Source organism: Anabrus simplex, chromosome 2 (genome assembly GCF_040414725.1).
Source record: "Anabrus simplex isolate iqAnaSimp1 chromosome 2, ASM4041472v1, whole genome shotgun sequence".
NCBI lineage: Eukaryota > Metazoa > Arthropoda > Insecta > Orthoptera > Tettigoniidae > Anabrus > Anabrus simplex.
The window spans coordinates 174,654,959-174,677,799 of NC_090266.1; the positions used below are offsets into that span (position 1 = coordinate 174,654,959).

The 22,841-nt window shown below is 39.7% G+C and overlaps 1 protein-coding gene across 1 annotated transcript in view; it reads left to right on the forward strand.

The window, feature by feature from the left end:
* The first annotated feature begins 1,524 nt into the window (after positions 1 to 1,524).
* LOC136863976 (uncharacterized) overlaps positions 1,525 to 22,841 on the forward strand; it is a 163,382-nt gene continuing 142,065 nt past the window's right edge. Inside the window, exons 1-2 of the mRNA XM_067140446.2 lie at positions 1,525 to 1,898; positions 10,658 to 10,766. Of these exons, the coding sequence (XP_066996547.2) occupies positions 1,785 to 1,898; positions 10,658 to 10,766 (223 nt within the window). The 5' untranslated portion in view covers positions 1,525 to 1,784. The remainder of the gene's footprint in view (positions 1,899 to 10,657; positions 10,767 to 22,841) is intronic.

Consider the following 22,841-nt stretch of genomic DNA (forward strand, 5'->3'; position numbering starts at 1 on the left):
ATAGCGTTAGTGTTGCTCTATCTGAAATCAAAGGGATCATACACAGAATGGACAGCGTCTACTTTCGCCTACGAGCTTCGTGTAACTGACGCGAGCCCTAACATTGCCGAAGTGAGACGAAAGTAAGTAAAGCGGAGATTATAATAATGTCATGAATGTGAAAATAACTAATGTCCTAAAAATAACTGAATTAACTAGACAGTATTTCGTTCACAAAATGTTAAGGGTACATGTTGTCTACCCTGTCTCCCCTGACGCTTCGCCCCTGGAAATAAACACACTAAATTCTGATAGGATTTTAGGCTACTCGTATACTACTGTACAGTACAGTACAGTAATTTTTAAACTACTTTCAGACGTATCCTAGTTACAATACTGGTACCGTATGTCACTACTAAGCACAAACAGAATTGAAATTTGCAAGAACTACTGTACGTAAAGATTACCAACAAAGCTAAATGCTTAGACAAATTATTATTAGAACTACGCTCTAATAGATACATACGAAAGATAACACAGGAATATAGCAGGCAAGATAAGGCACTATCTAAATATACTGTATCTACACTACAATTTTCAGCTGAAGTGTGGTTATAAAAGCAGAAAAAGTAGGAAAGATCACAATATGAAGATAAAGTTGGAATTCAAGAGGACAAATTAGGGCAAATATTCGTTTATAAGAAGGGGAGTTAGGGATTGGAATAACTTACCAAGGGAGATGTTCAATAAATTTCCAATTTCTTTTCAATCATTTGAGAAAAGGCTAGGAAAATAACAGATAGGGAATCTGCCACCTGGGCGACTGCCCTAAATACAGATCAGTAGTGATTGATTGAAGCTGGCCACGGCTCTACCGTGGCTCTACGCCTCTGCATTCAGGAGACGGACCTGGGGCACAGTGCCGGATTTCACGCTTGGCCCCACCCGACGGCTGTCCCGAGAATGTTTTTCCGTGGTTTTCCATTCTTCTGCACTAAGGTGAATGCCGGGACAGTTCGTAGTATAGGCCACGGCCGCCCACCCCATCACCTTCTCCGCACATCTTCTTCATCGTAACAAATCTCCCGGCCTGAGAGACGGCGTCACCGTCTAAGAGGCCCGCCTCCCTCTTCAGGGTGGAATGAAAACATTTAGTAGTAGTAGTAGTAGTAGTAGTAGTCTTATCTTGTTTAGAGAAGATGGCTATCCCATTTCCTACCAGTATATCTTGCTTATTAGCAACACTTTCCCCTAATCTCATTGATAGCTCAAGTAAGTTTCTTGATGACGCTCGAATAGTGTTGTAATTGTTCTACTATGTCTCACTTCTGCAACTCATTCGATTTTTAGTATGCGTGTGATAATGCCCAAATAACTAGCAAATTACGTGTGTCATATACATCCTGTGTCATTATCTCCAAGTCCATATTAAGAGAGAGTGTCCACCCTCCCCCTCTAGAAAGAGAAATAGTTGAAGAAGCAGAAGAAGAACAACAACTATTAATCCATCAGCGGTGATTCATTCAATTCCTCGTAAGTCTTAGCTTTTATTCAGTGGTATCAATCCGTCCTCTGTACATGGCCGTTTTCTAAGAATATCGTTCAGTTACAGGAGATCAATTTGTATTTATTTTGAAATTCTGTGAAAATGTTCTATGTTTTGCTAATCGAACCCACCTGTAGATAATATTTACAGGCGTCTGGCAGTATAAGTTGTTTACAGATTTTGACGGTCGATGTTGTCACCGTTCTTCCTCCCTCATGATGTTTTGCTGTACTCTGTATGATACTAGGCATGGGTTGCGATGAAAGAAGAGCAAGAAAGGACCCCTTTGCGAGCTATATTACAGAATTTCTTGAACCATATTGAGAAATTGGACTCCGAAGAGGTTGAAGGGAGTTACGACAAAGAATTTCAGGTATATAATAGATTTATTTAATGTGTTGATGCACTTCATGTGGCATATTAGTGATTAAATTACGCAGAGTTTTTAAGGACGAAATCAGGTTACAAGAGAGTAGGTTTTCCGACGCTTGATTGTTGAATTTTTTCACCCTCTTTCACATGGAATTTACCCCTTATTAGAATCAGTTTTGTCATATTTTTTTAAGAGAATTTTTCGGTAGAAGGCTGGTTTTTACTTTATGCTGTAATATTTATTTTTTTCTGTGAACTCCCCTTATCCCTGCAAACATTCTTCTTGAGCAATTAGGTTGGTGTGCGGGGTGATTGTCGTCCTAAGGTATATGTCACTCCTTCTATTTATCAGTCTTTTGTTTGTGCGACATTAAACTCATAGAAAAAAAAAACTTGTTGCACAAAACTCCAAACTTTAATATTTTTTGTGGGGGTATGGCTTATAGAAAGGAAAATTGTGATGTATTGACTACCATATGATACATTCTTACAAAAAGTGTTGACTAGATTATATTTATTAGCTTCTTCTAATATCAGGCTTAAATTTATTCATATGACTTAAAAATTTATTGATATTTATGATGGTTACTGTAGTAACATCCTAGGTCGTGAACCATGGGCAATGGCTGAGTGGCCTAGTAAGTGATCCTGAGAATCGGGATACCAGTTACTAAGGAATAGGACTGGGCATTTTGGACATAATCTGAGCCATGGCCCTCCTTGTGCTAAGGCAGCTAGGACTAGGATCCACCGGTCGTCTCCAACCCACTAGAGGAGAGATCCTCTCTTGGACTATGTGTAATTAAGGGTAGCATCCTGCTTCAAAGAATTTTTACCGATCATACCCAGAATGTTTTAAGCAAGCCTCGTATGTATGGAAGTAACGGAGTCCCACTCCCATTTGACAGGCGAGGGACTCTTTGGAAATAACTCGGCAAACAAAATGTAATTCGATGGGGAGCTATCAGTATTAATGTGTCTTATGGAAGAAAGAAAGAAAGTAGTACTGGCTGAGCCTGCAAGAGGATGCATCTGGATGTGCTAGAAGTAAATGATATTCAGGTGAGGGAAGATAATGAGGAAGAGGTAGGAGATTATAAAGTGTACTTGATGCGTGTTAAAAAGGGTAGGGCTTTTAATTAGGAATACTATTGCGCACAACATAGTTTCTGTTAGGCACGTAATGAGTGAATGATGTGGGTAGATTTGGCAGTTGGAGGAATTAGGATGAGAATTGTCTCGGTGTATTCACCTTGTAAGGGCGTACATGAGGATGAAGTTGACAAGTATTATGAAGCATTGACTGATGCCATAGTCAGGCTTATGTGCAAGGATAGGATAGTGCTAATGGGTGCTAGTGCTAATACTCAGAATGTTTTAAGCAAGCCTTGTATGTATGGAAGTAACGGGAGTCCCACTCCCATTTGGCAGGCGAGGGACTCCTTGGAAATAACTCGGCAAACAAAATGTAATTCGATGGGGAGCTATCAGTATTTATGTGTCTTATGGAAGAAAGAAAGTAGTACTGGCTGAGCCTGCAAGAGGATGCATCTGGATGTGCTAGAAGTAACACAACATAGTTTCTGTTAGGCACGTAAATAAGTGAATGATGTGGGTAGATTTGGCAGTTGGAGGAGTTAGGTCGAGAATTGTCTCAGTGTAATCACCTTGTGAGGGCGTACATGAGGATGAAGTTGACAAGTGTTATGAAGTATTGACTGATGCCATAGTCAGGCTTGTGTGCAAGGATAGGATAGTGCTAATGGGCAGTTTCAATGTGAGAGTTGGAAATGAGAAGGTGATGGGTAAATGTGGGGAAGACAGGGAAGCTAATAGGAATGGGGAGTTTTTGATGGACTTCTATTTTAATAGCAATTACAAAACATTCTTCAAGCACAAGGCTATTTACCCCTGCATTCGGGAGGGTAAGGGCACCAGATCTATAATAGACTATATCTGAGCCGACTTCGAATTAAGGAAATCTGTTAGGAATGTGCGGGTTTTCCGCAGATTTTTCGATTATACGGTCCATTATATGATCTGTAGTGAACCAAGTATCTCTAGGACTAGGATAGAGAAAGTGAGATCTGTCTGCAGATGAAATGAAAACCTACAACCTGTTTTCCAGTCAGGCAGATGAATAAGGGTAAAAAATCTCCAGGACAAGGAAATTAGAAGTACATGGATATGATTAGTGAAAAGTTCCAAACAGTGGATAGTAAGCAGGGTTAGGATGTAGAAAGACAATGGATGCTTACAGGGATGCTGTAGTAGAAACAGCAAGGGAATGCCTAGGAACAACTTTGTGTAAAGATGGGAAAAAATGATTATGATAGAATGATGAAGTGAGTGTAGCTTGTAAATATAAAAAAGGAGGTGTATCAGAAATGGCTCCAAGCAAGTGCTAATGCAGGCAAGGAATTGTACGCAAATGAAAGAAACAGAGCGAAACAAATAGTTCTTGAGTCCAAAAATGGGATTTTTTTTTTTGTAATAACCTGGAAAGGCTAGCTCAAGCTGTAGGGAAACCTTTCTGGACAGTAACAAAGAATCTTAGAATGCGAGTGGAGAAAATAAATAAATAAATAAATAGTGTTTTGGGTAATTCAGGTGAACTCATAACAGATCCCAGGGAGTTGCGGGAGAGTTAGAAGGAATATTTTGAAAACCTCCCTAGTGTAAAAGGCAATCCTTCTGGTGATGTTGCAAACAACCAAGATCATGGGGAGGACGACAGTGATGTTGGTGAAATTATGCGGTAGGTGCAATGAGTATAGTATGAAAATTAGGCTTTCGAAGACAATTGATGTCAGTAGGTAAGAAATTGTGAGAATTGAATGTCAGATTGGGGATACAAAGTTCGAACAAGTATTTCAAGTATTTATGATATGTTTTCTCCTCAATGGTAGTATAGTAAGTGAGATTGATTGAAAGTGCAGTAAAGCTAATGCAGTGAACTCGCAGTTGCGATCAGCAGTATTCTGTAACATGGAAGTTAGCTCCCAGATGAAACTATCTTTATATCGGTCTGTTTTCAAGATGGTGAATAAACTTCATTGTCATAAAACAGCAGGAATAGATGAAATTAGACAAGGAATGGTGAAATATAGTGGGAAGGCAGGGATGAAATGGCTTTGTAGGGTGATAAAATTAGCATGGAGTGTTAGTAAGACACCTTCTGATTGGGCAAAAGCTCCTATCTATAAGCAAGAGAACAGGAAGGATTGCAAAAACTATCAAGGTATCTCATTGATCACTATACCAGGCAAAGTGATTATCTTGCAAGGGAGGCTGCGATCTTTGGTTGAAAGGAAGTTTGATGAAAAACAGTGGTTTCACACCACAGAGGGGCTGTCAGGATCAGATTTTAAGTATGCGCCAGGAAATTGAGAAATGCTATGAGATGTACAGACAATTATGTTTCCTATATCTAGAGAAAGCATATGACAGATTACTGAGGGAAAAGGTGTTCACCATACTGGAGGACTACTGGGGATTAAGGGTAGATTATTAAAATCAATCAGAGGCATTTATGTTGACAATTGGGCTGCAGTAAGAATTGGTGGTAGAATGGGTTCTTGGTTCAAGGTACTTACAGGGGTTAGACAAGGCTGTAATCTTTTACCTTTGGTGTTCATAGTTTACGTGGGTCATCTGCTGGAAGGTATGAAGTGGCAGACAGGGATTCAGTTTGGTGGAAATGTAGTAAGCAGTGTGGCCCATGTTAATGATCTGGTCTTAATGGCAGATTGTGCCGAAAGCCTGCAGTCTAATATCTTTGAACTTGATAATAGGTGCAATGAGTATTGACAATTGGGCTGCAGTGAGAATACTGCTGATATCAATTACTGTGTTTAAAAACTGCATACGTACATCTTCATTATAGACCATTTATGCCTTTCAGCATTCAGTCTGCCAGCCTTTGTGAATTTACTAAACGCCACCACAATCCTCTATTTGTAACCAGTTCTGTGGCCTTGTTTAGTTCTATACCTTTTATCTTTACATTATTAGAAACTGAGTCTAACCATTGTTGTCTGAAACAGTAGTATACCATACTACCATCCTGGAAGAAAACACATCCTAAACACTGGAAATTACCTACCTGTTCCAGCTTTGTATCCCAATCTGACATTCAGTTCTCACAATTTCTTACCTACTGACATCAATTTAGTCTTGGAAAGCCTAATTTTCATACCATACTCATTGCACCTACTGCATAATTTCACCAGCATCACTGTCGTCCTCCCCTTGATCTTTCCAAGACTAAATTGGTGTCAGTAGGTAAGAAAATGTGAGAATTGAATGTCAGATTGGGAATACAGAGCTGGAACAGGTGGATAATTTCAAGTACAGTACAGTACAGTACAGTCCAACATATATGGGACCGGGCAACTGTCAGATGATCGAAAAATTCCTGATTATCGGGAGTAAAAAACCCTCAGTTTTACAGATAAGTACAGTACATTTCTATTTCTGGAAAAAATAATACTTACACAGGTTTTGGCTATGAGAAGTAATCATTAATTTTTTTGTTTCTTTGATTTATACATTTTATCAGAAACACACTCCTGTAACCATTTAAGCACCAGGACATCACTTGCGATGCCATTTTCTTCTGCCCATTGAGTGCAGACATAGAGAGCATTCAATGCGTCGCTGTTGGTCACAGTTCGCCGAGTCGAAACCTCCAAGTCATTAAATTCCTCATTCGGGGATCGAATTTGGCCGAGGATTTCTTCGTCAGATAGAGACTGAAAATTTTCCTCGCATGTCCCTTGATACCCTCGTTTGCCAGGGTAATATCCACTTCACGTTTGTTATAAAACTCTTGCAAAAATTGGGAAGTCAATTGTAAAGAAGAGTTGTAAACTTGATAACAATGGCGAAAGAGCTAATGGCGGTAAAGCGGCGTACAGAATGAGTAGATAGTGAACGGAGGAGGGAGGGAAGACAATACGATACGTGTTTACCGAGAGTACCGGATCATCAGACGTGCCAGACTAACCAACCGCCGGATTATTGAGATTGTACTGTATTTAGGATGTGTTTTCTCCCAGGATGGTAGTATAGTGAGATTGATTGAAAGTGCAGTAAAGCTAATGCAGTGAGCTCGTAGTTGCGATCAGCGATCTGTAAGTAGGAAGTCAGCTCTCAGACGAAACTATCTTTATATCGGTCTGTTTTCAGACCATCTATGCTTTATGAAAGTAAAAGCTGGGTGACTCAGGATATTTTAATCATGAGTTAGAAGTAACAGACATGTAAGTAGTGAGAATGATTGCGGTACAAATAGGTGCGAACAGTGGCAGGAGGGTGCCTGGAGTGAGGAGATAAAGGCTAGGTTAGGAATAAATGCAATGGATGAAGCTGTAAGCATAAACCGTCTTTGGTGGTGGAGTCATGTAAGGTGAATGGAGGATGATAGGTTACCTAGAAGAATTATGGACTCTGTTATGGAGGGTAAGAGACGTAGATGGAGAGGCCAAGACAACGATGGTTAGACTCAGTTTCTAACAGTGTAAAGATAAAAGGTATAGAACTAAATGAGGCTACAGAACTGGTAAAAAATTGGATAATTTAGTACATTCACAGAGGCTGGCAGACTGAATGCTGAAAGGCATAAAGGTCTATAATGAAGATATAAGTATGTATTTTTTTAAATACAGTATTTTATATTACCTCTTTGTTGTGTTCATTTTCCACTCCTCACCTTCATAGTGGTTGGTACAGTAGAGTCGATTCTCAATAACTTGACATTCAGTAAAAGTTGACATCTGTAGAAGTTTTTTTTTTTTCTCCATAGCTGATTAATCATAAAATTAGCAATATTTTTTTCTGTATGTCCACTGTTCGAGTGGCATGATTTGGGGCAGTCAATTTTTGAATGTACTGTAATATATAATAATGTTCCTGATAACAAGTGGCTTGTATGGAGACTGTCACAGCTACTCTCTGATAAATTAGCAGCTTTAGATTGGACTCGTCATTCGTTTTCCATTCTGTTTTTGCCAGCCATTGTAAAGGGTAGAGTTTCCATGGAAAAAATGAATTATCATGTTGAAGAATGGATGGGACAGCATGAAAACAATGAATTATGAGACTTCAATTAAATGGTTGCAGTGGTTGAGAGATATGAAGTGAAAGACTAAGAGGAATCATAGGATGAGGAGATGAAAGACAGTGAACAGATGATACATAGTTAATGATTGAAACCTGCTGAAGAATTGCTGCAGTATTTCAAGGAGCAGGTTGCATCTGCTATAGACATTTTATTCATCCGACATTTGCGTGATGAAGCCACCAGAAGATGCAACGAGTGTAGGAGACACCGTCACCAGACTTTTCTCCAAATAGAACTGAAATTTTCATGTACATGCAAGTTGAATTGTTTTAAATTATGTTTTATATTATCTTTTGTGTATTAAAAGCATTCAGTATTTTAATATGACCTGAAATTATGTTTATTATAACCTTTCCACATGTCTATAAAACTCAACATTTTTGTAACTCAGCACCCTGTCAGTCCATATTGAGTTATTGAGGCTCTGTTGTGCATGTTTTTATCTTTCCATTATATTTTTATTTTATAGTTCTCGTTCTTTTGAAATTTTCCGCAGCCTGATTTGGTTAGATCGGGAGAAGAAAAGGAAGTCGGTAATGAGAGAATAAGGGAAGAAGTAGGGTTGGAGCCACTTTGAAGATACATAAGCAAGTGACAGCTAACTTAGTTTGGATATCTTGAAGGAATAGATGATGGAAGGAAGGTAAATCAAATTCATGAAGCGTAGCCAGAAGGCAGGAAAGCAGAGGCAGGCCAAGATAGACATATTTGCAGAATGTCAAACATTTGTGGCTTTTTGGCAGTATAATCAATATGAACACCTTCAGATCAAAGGGCCCCAGGTTTGATTTCCAGACAGATTGGGGATTTTAATTGTGTCTGTTTAATTCTGGTTAATATCTCCGGGCTGGGTGCTTGTGTTTTTCCTTATACACTTCTCTTTGTTTGTACATAAGACACTACACTACTAACCACCATAGAAACATGCAATAGTGATACATTCCTCCACATTAAATTTGAGTCAGGAAAGGCATCTGGAAAACCAGACTAAGACCTGCAATACAGTTTACACCCGTGGCCTCTCCAGGATGTGGGAAAAGTGGAAGAAGAAGAAAATTCAATGTCAAACAGATTAGGAGGATACTGGATGAAGGAACAAAAGATTTTAAGGAATTACAAGGAGTGGGTAGAACAAAGCTGAATCCAGATACTGTAATGGCATTATGGAAAGACAAGGAAGAAGAAACTTGTGTAGTGATCATAAACCTTTGTGATCCGTTGAGCAGAAACGAATCTAAAATCAGATTTTTAATTTTTGGGTTTTTGTAGTTCTAAAATTGACATATGATACAGAGCATTAAAAAAAAAAAAGTTCGCCGGGTTTAGTGGCTGAGATGGTTGGGGCGTTGGCGTTCTGACCCCATCTGGCTGGTTCGATCCTGGTTAAGTCTGGTGGTATTTGAAGGTGCTTCCTTCTTAACAGAGTGTTCAATATGTCAGCCTCATGTCAGTAGATTTAACTGTTCGTAAAGAACTCCTGAGGGACTAAATTCCAGCACCTCGGCATCTCCGAAAACCGTCAAAGTAGTTAGTGGGACGTAAAGCCAATAACACTACTAAAGAAAGAATAATAACTATAGTAATTATAATCGTCTGGCCTCAGCTACTGTGTGCAGACATTTTAATTTGACGCAATCTGGCTGTCTGCTCATCAATTTCGACGTTCTGTTTTACTCTAGGCCTACTAGATGGCAGACCGAGTAAACCGAAAGTCTCTTGGGCGTCTGTGGCTGAGATTTAATTACTTTTTTCGGGTACACACCAAATGTGTCACCAGAGATCTTTTACATGCCGACATTGTACAACATGGAGTGTCGAATGGCCTTTTTTTTCGACCTTCAAAAATCCGACTACCTCTGCTGGGTTTGAACCTGCTATCTTGGGATTTGGAGGCTGACACTCGAACACTGATCCACAAAGGCAGCTACTAAAGAAAGACTTCATGCTTCTTGGTTCATTATTTCAGAAATTATTGACTGTTGCTATTAACAAATCTGCATTTTGAGAACTCCATTACAGCTTTCCCTAATTTTCTTACTGATCGTACAAAGTTTTCATGGCGTTGAGTGACGAATACTCCAGCTGATGTGTAAACTTCGTTTGTTAAGAATATCCGTAGGTATTGCAAGAAGTCAAAACATGAAAATGCAATTTTTACACCCCCAGACACCTTTGTTCAACACTGCTGTAAAATTTCCATTGCCGACTTTGGGACCCATTTCGCGCAACGGGTCACATTTTAAACTGTCCGCCCAGTTGGATTAGGTCCTCCTCTCTTCTCACAAGGGTTATTATTTAACTGAGTTCCTCATTCTCTGAGATTTTCAAGTTCTTGTTCTTTTCATAAAGGTGTTATTCTTCACCATCACAGTATATATTATTTTTGTGCCTACCAATCAATTGCTCGTTTGCTTAATTGTTTCCTTTTATAAATATACCTAAGTTAATCAACTTGCCCAGAAAGTTTTCCAATTTGGGCCTTTCATTATTGAAAAGCAGAGGTTTCACAGTCTGTTGTGTCCGGACAGAACCTGATTGAAACAAAATTCTTGTAATTTAATTAATACTGTACTTTAGTGTTTGATGGGTTAAATATTTTTGAACCATTATGTAAAAAATTTTATTATCTTTCACAGGAATTAAAGCTCTTCAGTGAAATTTTAAAATCTTCTAAACAATTCAGTTGTTCACAAGGGGAAAAAGAAGTTAATCGGAAGAAGAACCGCTACAAGGACATCTTACCCTGTAAGTAACAACATTCACCCTAAAAGGTGAAGAAAGAAAAGCTTGAAATTTAAGGTTCCATCAATCAATTGACTGGAATACACTAGCCATTGCTCCTCTTCCACTTTCCACATCTTCCCCTATAGGTCATATCCTCCTTACTCTCCAGAAAGGATTCCATTATTCATCATCATTTTCGTTTCCCCTTGTCCAGCTTCTGTCAGGTCAGCGTGTTGATGGCACTTCTCCACCGTTGCCTCTCCTTCCACCACTCTCAGTAATTGTATTCCAGTCCAGTCTTCATTTTCTTTTACTGTCCTTAACAGAGTACATCCGTCTTGCTCTGGGTCTCCCTCTTGCCCTCTTTCCTTGTGTCTTAGCCTCCAACACTTGTTTTGGTATTCTTCCGTCCTCCCTCCTCGTAACATTTCCACACCATATCAATTTATTCTTCTCTGTTTTATCGCTCAGTTTTTCTACCCCTATCTCTTTTCTGACCTCAACATTTCTTACTCTGTCTCTCCTTGTCTTCCCTACCATACTCCTCAGGAACTTCATCTCACTGGCCTGAATTTTATTCTCATTTCTTGCTGTGAAAGTCGAAGTCTCTGATGCATACGTTAATATAGGAGTGTGGTACATCTTGTACATTATCTCTTTACATTTCATAGAAACATCTCTGTTCTACAGGTTCCTTACATTCTGGTAGAACGTATTTCCCAATTGTACCCTTCTGCTGATCTCCTTATCGAACCTAGTATCTTGAATTATTTCACTTCCCAAATATTTGAAGTATTCAGCAACCTCAATGTTTTGTCCCCTGTACTAACAATTCCTGCTCTTTCTCCTCTTGTCATTACCATTATTTTGCTCTCTTCACACTGATTTTCATACGATATTTTTCAATCTTGTCATTTAAAATCTCTAGTTGGATTTACACTCCTGTCTTGTTGTTGACTCCCCAGATCACTATGTCATCTGCAAACAACAATATTTTCATATTGCCTCCATATCTTGCCTTTGTTTCCTTTAGAATTTCATCCATAACCATTATAAACATAAGTGGAGACAATAGACTTCCAGTTTGGTTTCTGAACGACTGAAGTGTGGACACAATTGAAACACTACTTATACATTGCTTTCACTAGTTCCTTTGATTGTCTTCCACATCCTCTTCTTTCCAGGGTTTCCCACACCTTTTCTCTATTATCACTACCATATGCCTTCTTTAGATCAAGGAATACCATCACCAGATCTTTTCCAAATTCCCACAGCGTTTTAGACATATTTCGGGTATACAAGAACCATCTTTAGTACCAGAAATTTCCATTGCAGGCAGTATCATCACAGGTTCACCTTCTATTGCTTATCATCTAGCCAGTAATTTCGTGGATGTGTCTGGTTCCAAGAATTACCGTAGTGATTTCTTAGCTCTGAAGCGGGAGGCAGAATGTCATCAACTCAGTTTTTCACTCAAGCTTCAGAGGATTATAACGTGCCCTTTACCGAGCGGGAACTCTGCAGCGCCTTGGCGCTTTGCAAGGACATGTTTCCTGGACCAGATAATGTTCACAGCCAGATGTTGAAACACCTTAGTGAGGATAGTCTTTTATATCTCCTTTGTGTGTTCAACCGAATCTGGGCAGAGGGTGAGTTTCCATCACAGTGGTGAGAGGGCATTGTAATTCCTGTCCTCAAGCCTGACAAAAATGCTAAGTATGCAGGAAGTTATAGACCTATTTGTCTTACAAACTGCTTGTGTAAGCTTTTTGAGCGGATGGAGAATCGCCATCTTGTGTGGTGCCTGGAGAAAAGAGGACTTTTGTCCGAACACCAATGTGGTTTTTGAGCCGCTCGCTCGACCACTGGCCACTTGGTACGCCTGGAGAGTTCAATCCAGAATGCTTTTCTCCAAAAACAGCATTTGGTGGCTGTTTTCTTTGACTTAGAAAAGGTCTATGACACCACATGGTGATACGGCACCCTTTCAGTCCTGCATCAATGGAATTTCCGAGGTAACTTGCCGGTATTTATTGTGAACTTCTTTGTCCCTCCGCCTAATCCGTGTCTGAGTAGGAAGGGCATATTCGCAATACCACGCTCAGGAAAATGGAGTCCCACAGGGATCGGTTCTTAGTGTCGCTCTGCTCGTGATTGCCATAAATGGTATTGTTGCTGCTGCTGCTGCTGGTTAAGCAGTAATACCGTCGCTATATGTAGACGATTTTGCTCTGCATTATAGCTCACAAAATGTGGCTGTTGTTGAGCGACAATTACAGCAAGTAATTAGGAGAGTGGAACAGTGGACCTTAGAATGGCTTTCGGTTTTCAACTGCAAAGACCTCTGTTGTACACTTCTGCCGGAAGCGCACACTTCACTCCCACCCTGAGCTTTATTTAGGGAATGTTGCTCTTCTGATAGTTGACACCATTTTCTTGGGCTCCTTTTTGATAGCAAATCATTGTGGGAGCCACACGTGCGGCAGTTAAAAACGAAATGCGCTATGAAGCTTAATATCTTGAAGTTTCTCAGCGGCACTACTTGGGGGGGGGGGCAGACCGCATTGTGTTCCTATGATTTTATAGCAAAGCAAAGTTACCTCCGTACAGGCCATGAAGGCCCTTGGAGGAGTGGAAGGCAAGGGCTTCCACCATTGTTAACCTCGGCACACGTGATGGGGTAGAGTGGTTAGCTCTAAGCCCGGCCACCTTTGCCCCCATGAATTAACCTGGTACTCATTTTTGGTGTAGGCTGAGTGAACCTCAGGGCCATATGCACGTCCGGAAGTGGAAATCTCGTTTCTTAAATTTTACGACTTCCTGGCGGGGATTCGAACCCATGTCCTTCCGGGCGAACCGAGCACGCCTTTACCGCCTTGGCCTGGCAGTCCCTTATCATTTTATAGGGCACATATTTGATCAAGGTTAGACTATGGCAATGCAGCATAGACATCAGCAAGGCAAAACGTCCTAGCCCAACTGAATAGCATTCACCACAGCAGAGTTAGGTTGGCAACGGGTGCTTTTCGTACAAGCCCCATTGCTAGCCTGCTCGTTGAATCTGGTGTGCCACCTTTACACCTGAGGTGCCAGCAAATGTTTCTGTCCTATGCTGCAAATTTGCAAACCGAGCTCGATAGCTGCAGTCGCTTAAGTGCGGCCAGTATCCAGTAATCGGGAGATAGTGGGTTCGAGCCCCACTGTCGGCAGCCCTGAAGGTGGTTTTCCGTGGTTTCCCATTTTCACACCAGGCAAATGCCGGGGCTGTACCATAATTAAGGCCACGGCCGCTTCCTTCCACTTCCTAGGCCTTTCCTCTCCCATCGGGGAAAAAAAAAAAAAAAAAAGCAAATTTGCAACAGATGCCACTTCACCAGAGCTATCCTTGCATATTCCACAATAGAAACCGTTTGCTGTACGCTGCTTACCCTCGAGCAATGCAGCCGGTTGGAATACGCTCGGCTAGCAGTCACAGATTATTTGTTGTACGTTCGGGTTCCTTGTCCTGTCAGGAGACCAAGTAGGGTACCTCCTTGGATAGTACAACGACCTGAAATCATTCTTGAATTGCACACCGGTGTGTAGGAAAACACGGACCCCTTCATTTATCGGAGACACTTCCAGTCTGTTGTTGGCTGGTACCCTGATTTGGTCGTTGTTTTCACGGATGGTTCGAGGGCAGAAGCGGGAGTAGGCTGTGCGTTCGTTGTTGACAATAACAGGTTTCTTTTTTCCTCTATCAAAAATCTGTAGTGTGTACACAGCCGAACTCTATGCCATCTGTCAAGCTCTGCGGTACACACTGTCCGATGAGCGCCGACAATTTCTGCTGTGTACCAACTCCTTGAATGCGCTACAATCTATAAATACATGTTTCCCTCGGCACCCTCTGGTGCAGAGGATCCAGGACCTGTTGACTGGGTGTTCGGATGCTGGCACCAGAATTATGTTTATGTGGCTCCCTAGCCATGTGGGTGTAGATGGAAACGAGTTAGGTGACAAGGCTACCCCAAGGAAGCTGTTGTCTTACAGGGTTCCTGCCAGTGACATTCGCTCTCAGCAGAGATATCTGGTTATGACCCATTGGGAGATGGAGTGGCAGGCCACCACTCTCCCAAATAAGCTGAGAGCGATAAAAGGAACTGCGAACGGCCGACTCTATTTCTCGGAGAGAAACAGTGGTAATATGTAGTCTTCGGATTGGCCATGGCTTGGTAACACACTCCTACCTATTGAAGGGTGAACGCCCCCCCGGTGTGTACTTGCGGCGGTCATCTAACCGTGGTACACATCCTTATGGAGTGCGTGGACCTGGCCGATCTGCGCCGTAGTCTACAACTTCTGAATGCCATTTCCCTCATGACAAGCAGTCAGTGGAACTCATCATCCATTTTATGAGGGATAGTGGCCTTTTTTATCGTGTGTGATAATGTATTTTGTATGAGTGTATTTTTTGGTTAACTATGCTTTTATCCCATTGACTCTATTTTAGTTTGTGTTTTTGTATTTTAATGTGTTATTTTCACTTTTTTTTTTTTTTTTTGCTTTACATTGCACCGACACAGATAGGTCTTATGGGACAGGATAGGTCTAGGAATAGGAAGGAAGTGGCCATGGCCTTAATTAAGGTAGAGCCCCAGCATTTGCCTGGTGTGAAAATGGGAAACCACGGAAAACCATCTTCAGGGCTGCCGACAGTGGGATTTGAACCCACTATCTCCCAGATACGAGCTCACAGCTGCGCGCCCCTAACCACATGGCTAACTCGCCTGGTATTTTCACTTCTAATTTCACTTTTTTTAATGGCATGTGGCCTCCGAAGAGGTGTGGTGCAGGTCTTTCGAGTTGACGCCGTATAGGCGACCTGCACGTCTGTGAGGATGGGGCCCTACCTGTAATGAATTCTAATGCTGAAGTCGGCACACCCACCCAGCCCCCGAGCCATTGGAATTAACCAATGATGGTTAAAATCCCCGACCCAGCCGGGAATCGAACCCGGGACTCTTTGGACCAAAGGCCAGCACACCACCCTTTAGCCATGGAGCCGGGCTCTAGTTTGAATGATAATATATTTCTGCACTTCAAGGCAACGCCTATATCTATATTTTCTATAATTTTATTAGAAAATAAGGCATTTTGAATTAGATCCACTGATTTTCATCTCATAATCATCCTTCATCATCATTTATTTTGAATTCTAGTCAGTGGATATATTTTTTTTAAATTATCATATAATTTTGTTACATCTTGTAACATTAGGGACCAATGACCTAGCTGTTAGGCCACTTTAAATAACAAACATCATCATCCATATTCCCACAGTTTTTCCATCAGTAATGTCATGGTGAATATAGGGTCTATCGTTGGCCTGCCCTGTCGGAATCCACTGTTCTTCTTGTACATTTCTTTCCATCCTTCATCTCATCCTCCTTTCTGTTAGTCTCTCCAATATTTTTGCTGCTCGTGACAGCAGTGTAATTCCTCAATAATTGTCACACACCTTCCTGTCAACTTTCGTAAATACTGGTATTATTACACCTTTACACTAATCATTGGGTACTTGCTTTTTCCTCCATATACACCATAGCAGCCTATATTACCAATGTAGACCAATAGGTCCTGCTTTCTTTACCATTTCCACACATAATTCATTCATCCCTTCTGTTTTTCCTGTTTTCATTTGTTTAACAGCCATTTTCACCTCTGCCACTGCAGTATCAGTCTCCACTTCTGGATCATCCTGATTTACCACTACTCTCTCTTTTATTCTTTATCTCCTGTGGGTCTGTTATTACATTTCCACTTTCTTCCTTCACTTGTTTTGTGAAGCTTTTTCTTTTCTATTACTTTTAGTCAATCCATATAACTTCCTTTTTCCACCATGTACATCCTTTTTCAATTCTTGTCTGCATCTCTCCCAGCATATTTTCTTTTCCTCATTTACAACTTTTTTACACTCACTTTTAGTTTCCTGATACTTAATCTTACTTCCTTCTTTCCTATCTCCATTCTATCCTTGCCATGCGTTCTTCTTTTGTTTAACAACCTCCTTAACCTTTTCATCCTGCCAGGTTGTCTCCTTTTCCTTCACACTCACTGAAGTTCTGCCACAAATCTTATGTGCACAGCTTACAAATTATTATCAGTACTGAACTACACCGCTTGCTGTTATGGTCAAAAGAGATAAACATACATAACATGCTGTTACAGATTAATTCATTATGCAGATATATACTATCTGCGCACTTTTTAACGATAGATTTACACCCTAGTGCTGAATCGGTCGACTTCGGTTATCTTTCGAGATTTGTATTGGCAACCTATGAAACACAAACTAAGAATCGCTTATCATCGCTGTACGACATCTGGCGTACACTTTACGTACTCGTACTGTAGTTGTTTACACAGCAAAGCCAAACTATAGAATTCATGCTAGGAACACGTTTCGCATCGGGAAATATTATATAGTATTATATATTGTGTGTGTGACACAGTTGTTGGCATTAAGATAATAAAGGTTTAGAAAATTCATATCGATCGATCATATTATCGATTCAATCCAGATTTCATTTCTATTCAGTTGGCAGTATTTACCGGAACCGGCAGTGCTCCCTTCTTACTCCTCTCAAAGTACAAAAATCTATCATTAAAAGTGCGCGTACAGTACTACAATTAGCCTTGTGGTCAAGAACAGACCGAACGAGTTGGCTGTGCTGTTAGGGATGCATAGCTGTGAGCTTGCATTCGAGAGATAGTGGGTTTGAACCTGAATTAAGCTCAGAGCTGTTTCCTTTCCACTCCTAGCCCTGATTGCTTTGCCAGCATTATGATATGATGTAGTTTATGGGTTACTTAACAAACTATTGGAGAGTTCTTCAGTTGCCTCTGTATTAAGAGAGGAATTTATAGAATTTCACGACGAGTTCTGTTCGCAAGACTTGAATCTATCACATAAAGCTGGCCATATAATGTTTGGTAATTTTCAGTAGGCAGTAAGTCTGAAATGTATCTTTAAATCATATCCTCAATCTTAAAAACAGTAAGGACCTAATCCTGGAATGTGGTTGTGGTTAGCAGAGAAGGATGGAAAGGATGTTGTACTATTATACTGCCTTATATGGTTCATAAAATCCTTATCATGTAGCATCATACCTTTAAGTACATCTTTTACTTGAGGTTGTGGAAAATAAACCAAACCATTGTGATAACACGATTTAAAATGTCCATTTACATTTCCACACCGAAATATTGTGCTTGGCAGTGCATAGAGATTTCATTGAATAATCCTTCCCTGCATAATTGAATGGGCGTTTCATCGTGAACACTGTTCTGAGCCAACAGACTTCTTTCCCATTGCAGATATAATTAACTTAGTTCGAGCTCTGACATCTGCAGTGCTTCGTAAAACAACACACCTTCTTGAGTATCCTGTCCTACGCACAGAACTCATTTCACAAAAGAAAATATAAAACTCTTTCTCTCTCTCTTCAGTATCAGAATAGAACAATAATTGGCTTTATGCTAGGTAGCATTATATTCAATCAAGAAATAAGTAACCATGAAAAGAAAACGGACATCCTTCTATCAGTGCACTCCAAATTTAACGCAGTGGTGCTTTTTCTATGAAAAAATAATCAGATGTGCCATAATGGCGCTGTGGATAAAGCATGCCACAATGGCGCTGCGGAATAAAACAGCTAGCACTCAACGTGCTCTGCAGTCTCGTTTACCCAGTAACTGCAGTTCATTTCATTTGAGGGAAAAATATGCATCCATATAAGTGTACTCCTGACAACTAAAAACAACAAACGGAATCTGTTATTTTGCTTCTGTTCCGTGCAGACAATGAGATAAGCAAGCACCGTTAGTTATATGCACTGAAAGAACCACCGTCTGAGAGAATACCCTTTTACTGATACAGTAGCGCTGTGTGTGCTCGTAATGAAATGGCCAAGATTGTGCATGGACAGCACACTCCCGTGGCAGTCAAAACATGGCATTGCAAGATCAGCTGATCATGTGGACACACATTCACGGACTCGCACAACCATCGTCCGGGAAATGCAGTTAAATGAAACACCCACGGCATCGTATTTTGCGAGTAAATTACTATTTGAGTCAAATAAAGGACTTTTGGAAATATTGAATATTGTGAGATGGATTCCTTTCTGTTTCTCGCTTATTGGAACCAACATGGAGCAACAACTTACATTCTGGTGATAACATGATTTTACAAAGTCATCTATTGGAATAACAGAGAAAGGCCTGCATAGACAACTTCCACAGAACCCTCTATCAGGCTGACATAGAAAAATCAGCAGAGACAACTTTCGTAGAGCCATCTGCCGGCGCGTATAATTAACTGCAATTGCGTAGGCCTTGTATTATTAGAATATGTCTATTTTATGCAAATAAAGGGGTTAATGAAATTAATAATATTTTTCTAGTAATCCTGAGATAGAGACCTTTCTTTTGATGTATAACACATAGGCGTTTGTTTTGCAGTTTTCTCACAATATTGCATTACATGTTCAAATTATATATATATATATATAGATATTCTAGTACACACATTAGTGATTCGAAGAATGAAAAGAAAAGTTCATCACCTTCACTTACATTAATAATAAAGGGTATAAAGTTTATAATATTTTCAAAAGATAAATTTTAAGGAAGCGTTCAAGACCAACAATACTAATTCCTTATTTTTTCATTCAAGTAGAGTCAACAGCGACAGTATTGTAAGTTTTCAGAGTCTGGAGTTTTATAAATTGAAATGTATGCCATGTGCAGTGAGCCTTGTGGACCAGACTGGCAGAAATTATATCAAGAATATGTCAACGCTAAGAAATATAATAAATTTTCTGCCACGAATGCCGACATGACAGATTTCAATCATTCTTTTACCACATTATGTCAAGATCTCAGTATTTTACGTATTGAAAATAGAGGTGCACTTTTGAACATTCTTGAAAATATTTTCATTCATATAGATCAGTGGTTCAATTCCATGGGATATTTTAATGAATTTTCCAAGAAACATAATGTTCTTTTTGATGAGTTATTTAAAGTCATTACAAAACAAAACAACTCCTGTAACATAAGAAAGGATCTGTCCCCTAACTTAATAAGCTTCGACATTGCTCCACCTACTCCAGTCCCTCCCTCAATATCTCTACCATCCTGTAAATTTTCAACAGCAAGATTCTTGATGGCAAAATAACCTTCCTGGAATGCTGTCTGAGATAAATCTCACAAGAAAAGCAGACTTTTTATACAATTCCCCAAGGTAAAATCAATGTAGTTAGACGTAATCTGTCTCTTTAAAATAATTTGCCAACAGAACATATTAAAGCACCTGGTGGATCAGCTGAAATCACTGCATTCAGGTTTGTGACAGATTTTATGCCCAAACTGTTTGAATGGGCTAACAAGAATGGATATTTCCAGGGTTGACTGTCCTTGAAGGAAACTTCTGTTTTGTTCTTCGAAACAACTGCCTGCAATTAATGAAAAGCTTTTTTCCACATCTTATAACTTATTGTACAGCCGGTGAATGAAAGGATACCTTGACTCCTCCAGTAATTCAATCGATACAGTGTCTTTGCAGTGCTCAACAATAAAAGTCTCCTGACAGAATCATTTTGCAAGTTTCTGAGGTAATGTTTTTTTTACACATTGGATAGCAGAACTACATTCTTCACTGTTTTTGAAGAACTCACAATTATCCACAAGTTATTCTTCGATGTTGGGGACTGCATAAGACCATGCATTCCATCTAGTGTGGTTACCACGGAAAATGGTAATAACTTTGCTCTGAAAAGACCTTTTGTTTCATCTGAAGGTACTGCATATACCTGTGTTTTCTGCTTATGCTTGTTCAAAATAACATCTTTACTTTTGTCATACACTTGTTCAATTCAGGAAGTTCACTACTCCATAGATACCCCAGCAGATTTAATTCATGCAGCCAACATTGAATGACTATGGGACTGTCTCCAAGCAGTACTAGCAGGTACTCAACACACTTGGTCATATACTTGGCAGTCACTCACCCCACACACAACATTCCAAAAACTCACACCAAACTTTTTCAAAAGCTCTACACTGTGTCGATTGAATTACCAGATGAGTCGAAGTATCCCTCCATTTACTGGTTGTACAATGGGGTGCAAGATGTGAAAAACAACTTTTCATTAATAGCAGACATTTGTTATGAAGAACAAAACAGGAGTTCCCTTCAGGGACAGTCAACCCTGGAAATATACATTCTTGTTAGCCCGTTCAAACAGGTTGGGAATAAAATCTGTTAAAAACCTGAATGTATTGATTTCTGCTGATGTAACCAGTCCCTGCTTGGTTATACTCCTTAGCTGTTGTACTCTCCAGCACCTTAACATCAGCAACAAACATGTCAGGTTTCTCGCTACACCCCAGTATCTTAAACAATATGCCAAAAACATGCTGGCCCTTTCGATGTGTCATTTCATCAGACAGAGTAATGATTATCTTATTGGCAACATCACTTTTCAGACACTCCACATGACAAAACCGCAGCTCAGCATTCCTTAAGGTGCCTGCTGCTGGTAGATCACCAGCCTCTGCAATAAAAAGGGATCATACACCTTCTCCAGCAGAACATTTGCCTCCAAAAGTTATCCAATATGCAATAACCTCAAATTTTGTGCAGTGAACATATGACTTCTAGGTTATAAAGAACTATAAATTGTACATGTAAACATTCTACACTGTTCTTTAACAAACTTATGAATCATATGACTTCTAGGTTATAAAGAACTATAAATTGTACATGTAAACATTCTACACTGTTCTTTAACAAACTTATGAATCATATGACTTCTAGGTTATAAAGAACTATAGATTGTACAGGTAAACATTCTACACTGTTCTTTAACAAACTTATGAATGTATTCTGAGTTTTACTGGCTGTTTTCATTGGAAGGCAGTATTTCTAAATTTAAAAGGACAATAAATGGCGACAACACATGACTTTTAGGCCTACATATAAAGTAAATATAGTCAGTTTAGTTACTCTTTTATCACGTCATTCGTTTCATCTCATTAATTCCTCTGAAGAGGTTTACATCAAGAAGGGCATTCGGTTGTAAAAACTGCTACGAAGATTAGTCACTTCATCCTCGAAGTGAAAAGGGATAAGGGTATCTTATTATCGTATTATGCAATATTAATAAAACAACTTAATGGCCAGTCATTTGTCTCTGTCAGTTGAGCAGTAGACTTACCACGCAGTAAACATGATCACGACTTTCATTTGGATTATTGTCGTTTTGTGCCACCAACTTCCCTGCTATCAGCGTGTCGTCATTCCAAATGATGTCGTCTTCACTGCCATCGAGAGCATTCAAGAACCTGTCTTTTTGAAACTTTTAAAAACTGTTTTGTTTCCAACTATAGAATCCAAAAAGTGAGAATCTATTCTAAAATGGTTTCTGGAGATGGTGTCTGTTATTCCCAGTTGGTGTATATGTAACAGAAGCAACCCCTTCCGAATAAAGCCGTGCTGTAGAAAGCGTGCCAACAAACCAGCTGATAACTAGCGTATGTTACGAGTTGTACTTCCGAATGTAATACATAGTGACTTGAAGCATTCTTTGGATAACTGCAGCTGTTAAAAGCATTATCTTTATTTTTAAGTATATTTTATGCTTGTTCTCTATAATTATCCCGAGATAAGAGAGACCACTTTGTTGAGGTTAGGTATGCTATCAAGTGTCCGGATAGTGCTAGATGTTCCACAACTGAAAGAATAAAAATGAAGAATAGGAAAGCTTGCAACATTTATGGATATGTACAGGTGTGGTGGTAATACGTTTTATTATCATAATATATAATTTTGTACGTTCGTTGTCTCCATGATATAGATGTCGATTCTCATAGGGAATCTGAAATATTTGTTCCGAATGAGTAAATTTATAATACCAATATTAATGGTCCGTTATTGGACATTATAAATTTTCCAGCTAACTCATTCCTGGTTGCCAGTGATTCGCCCAACTGATGAGCCCAGCTTAGCACACGAGGGCGAAACACTGGCAACCAGGAATGAGTTAGCTG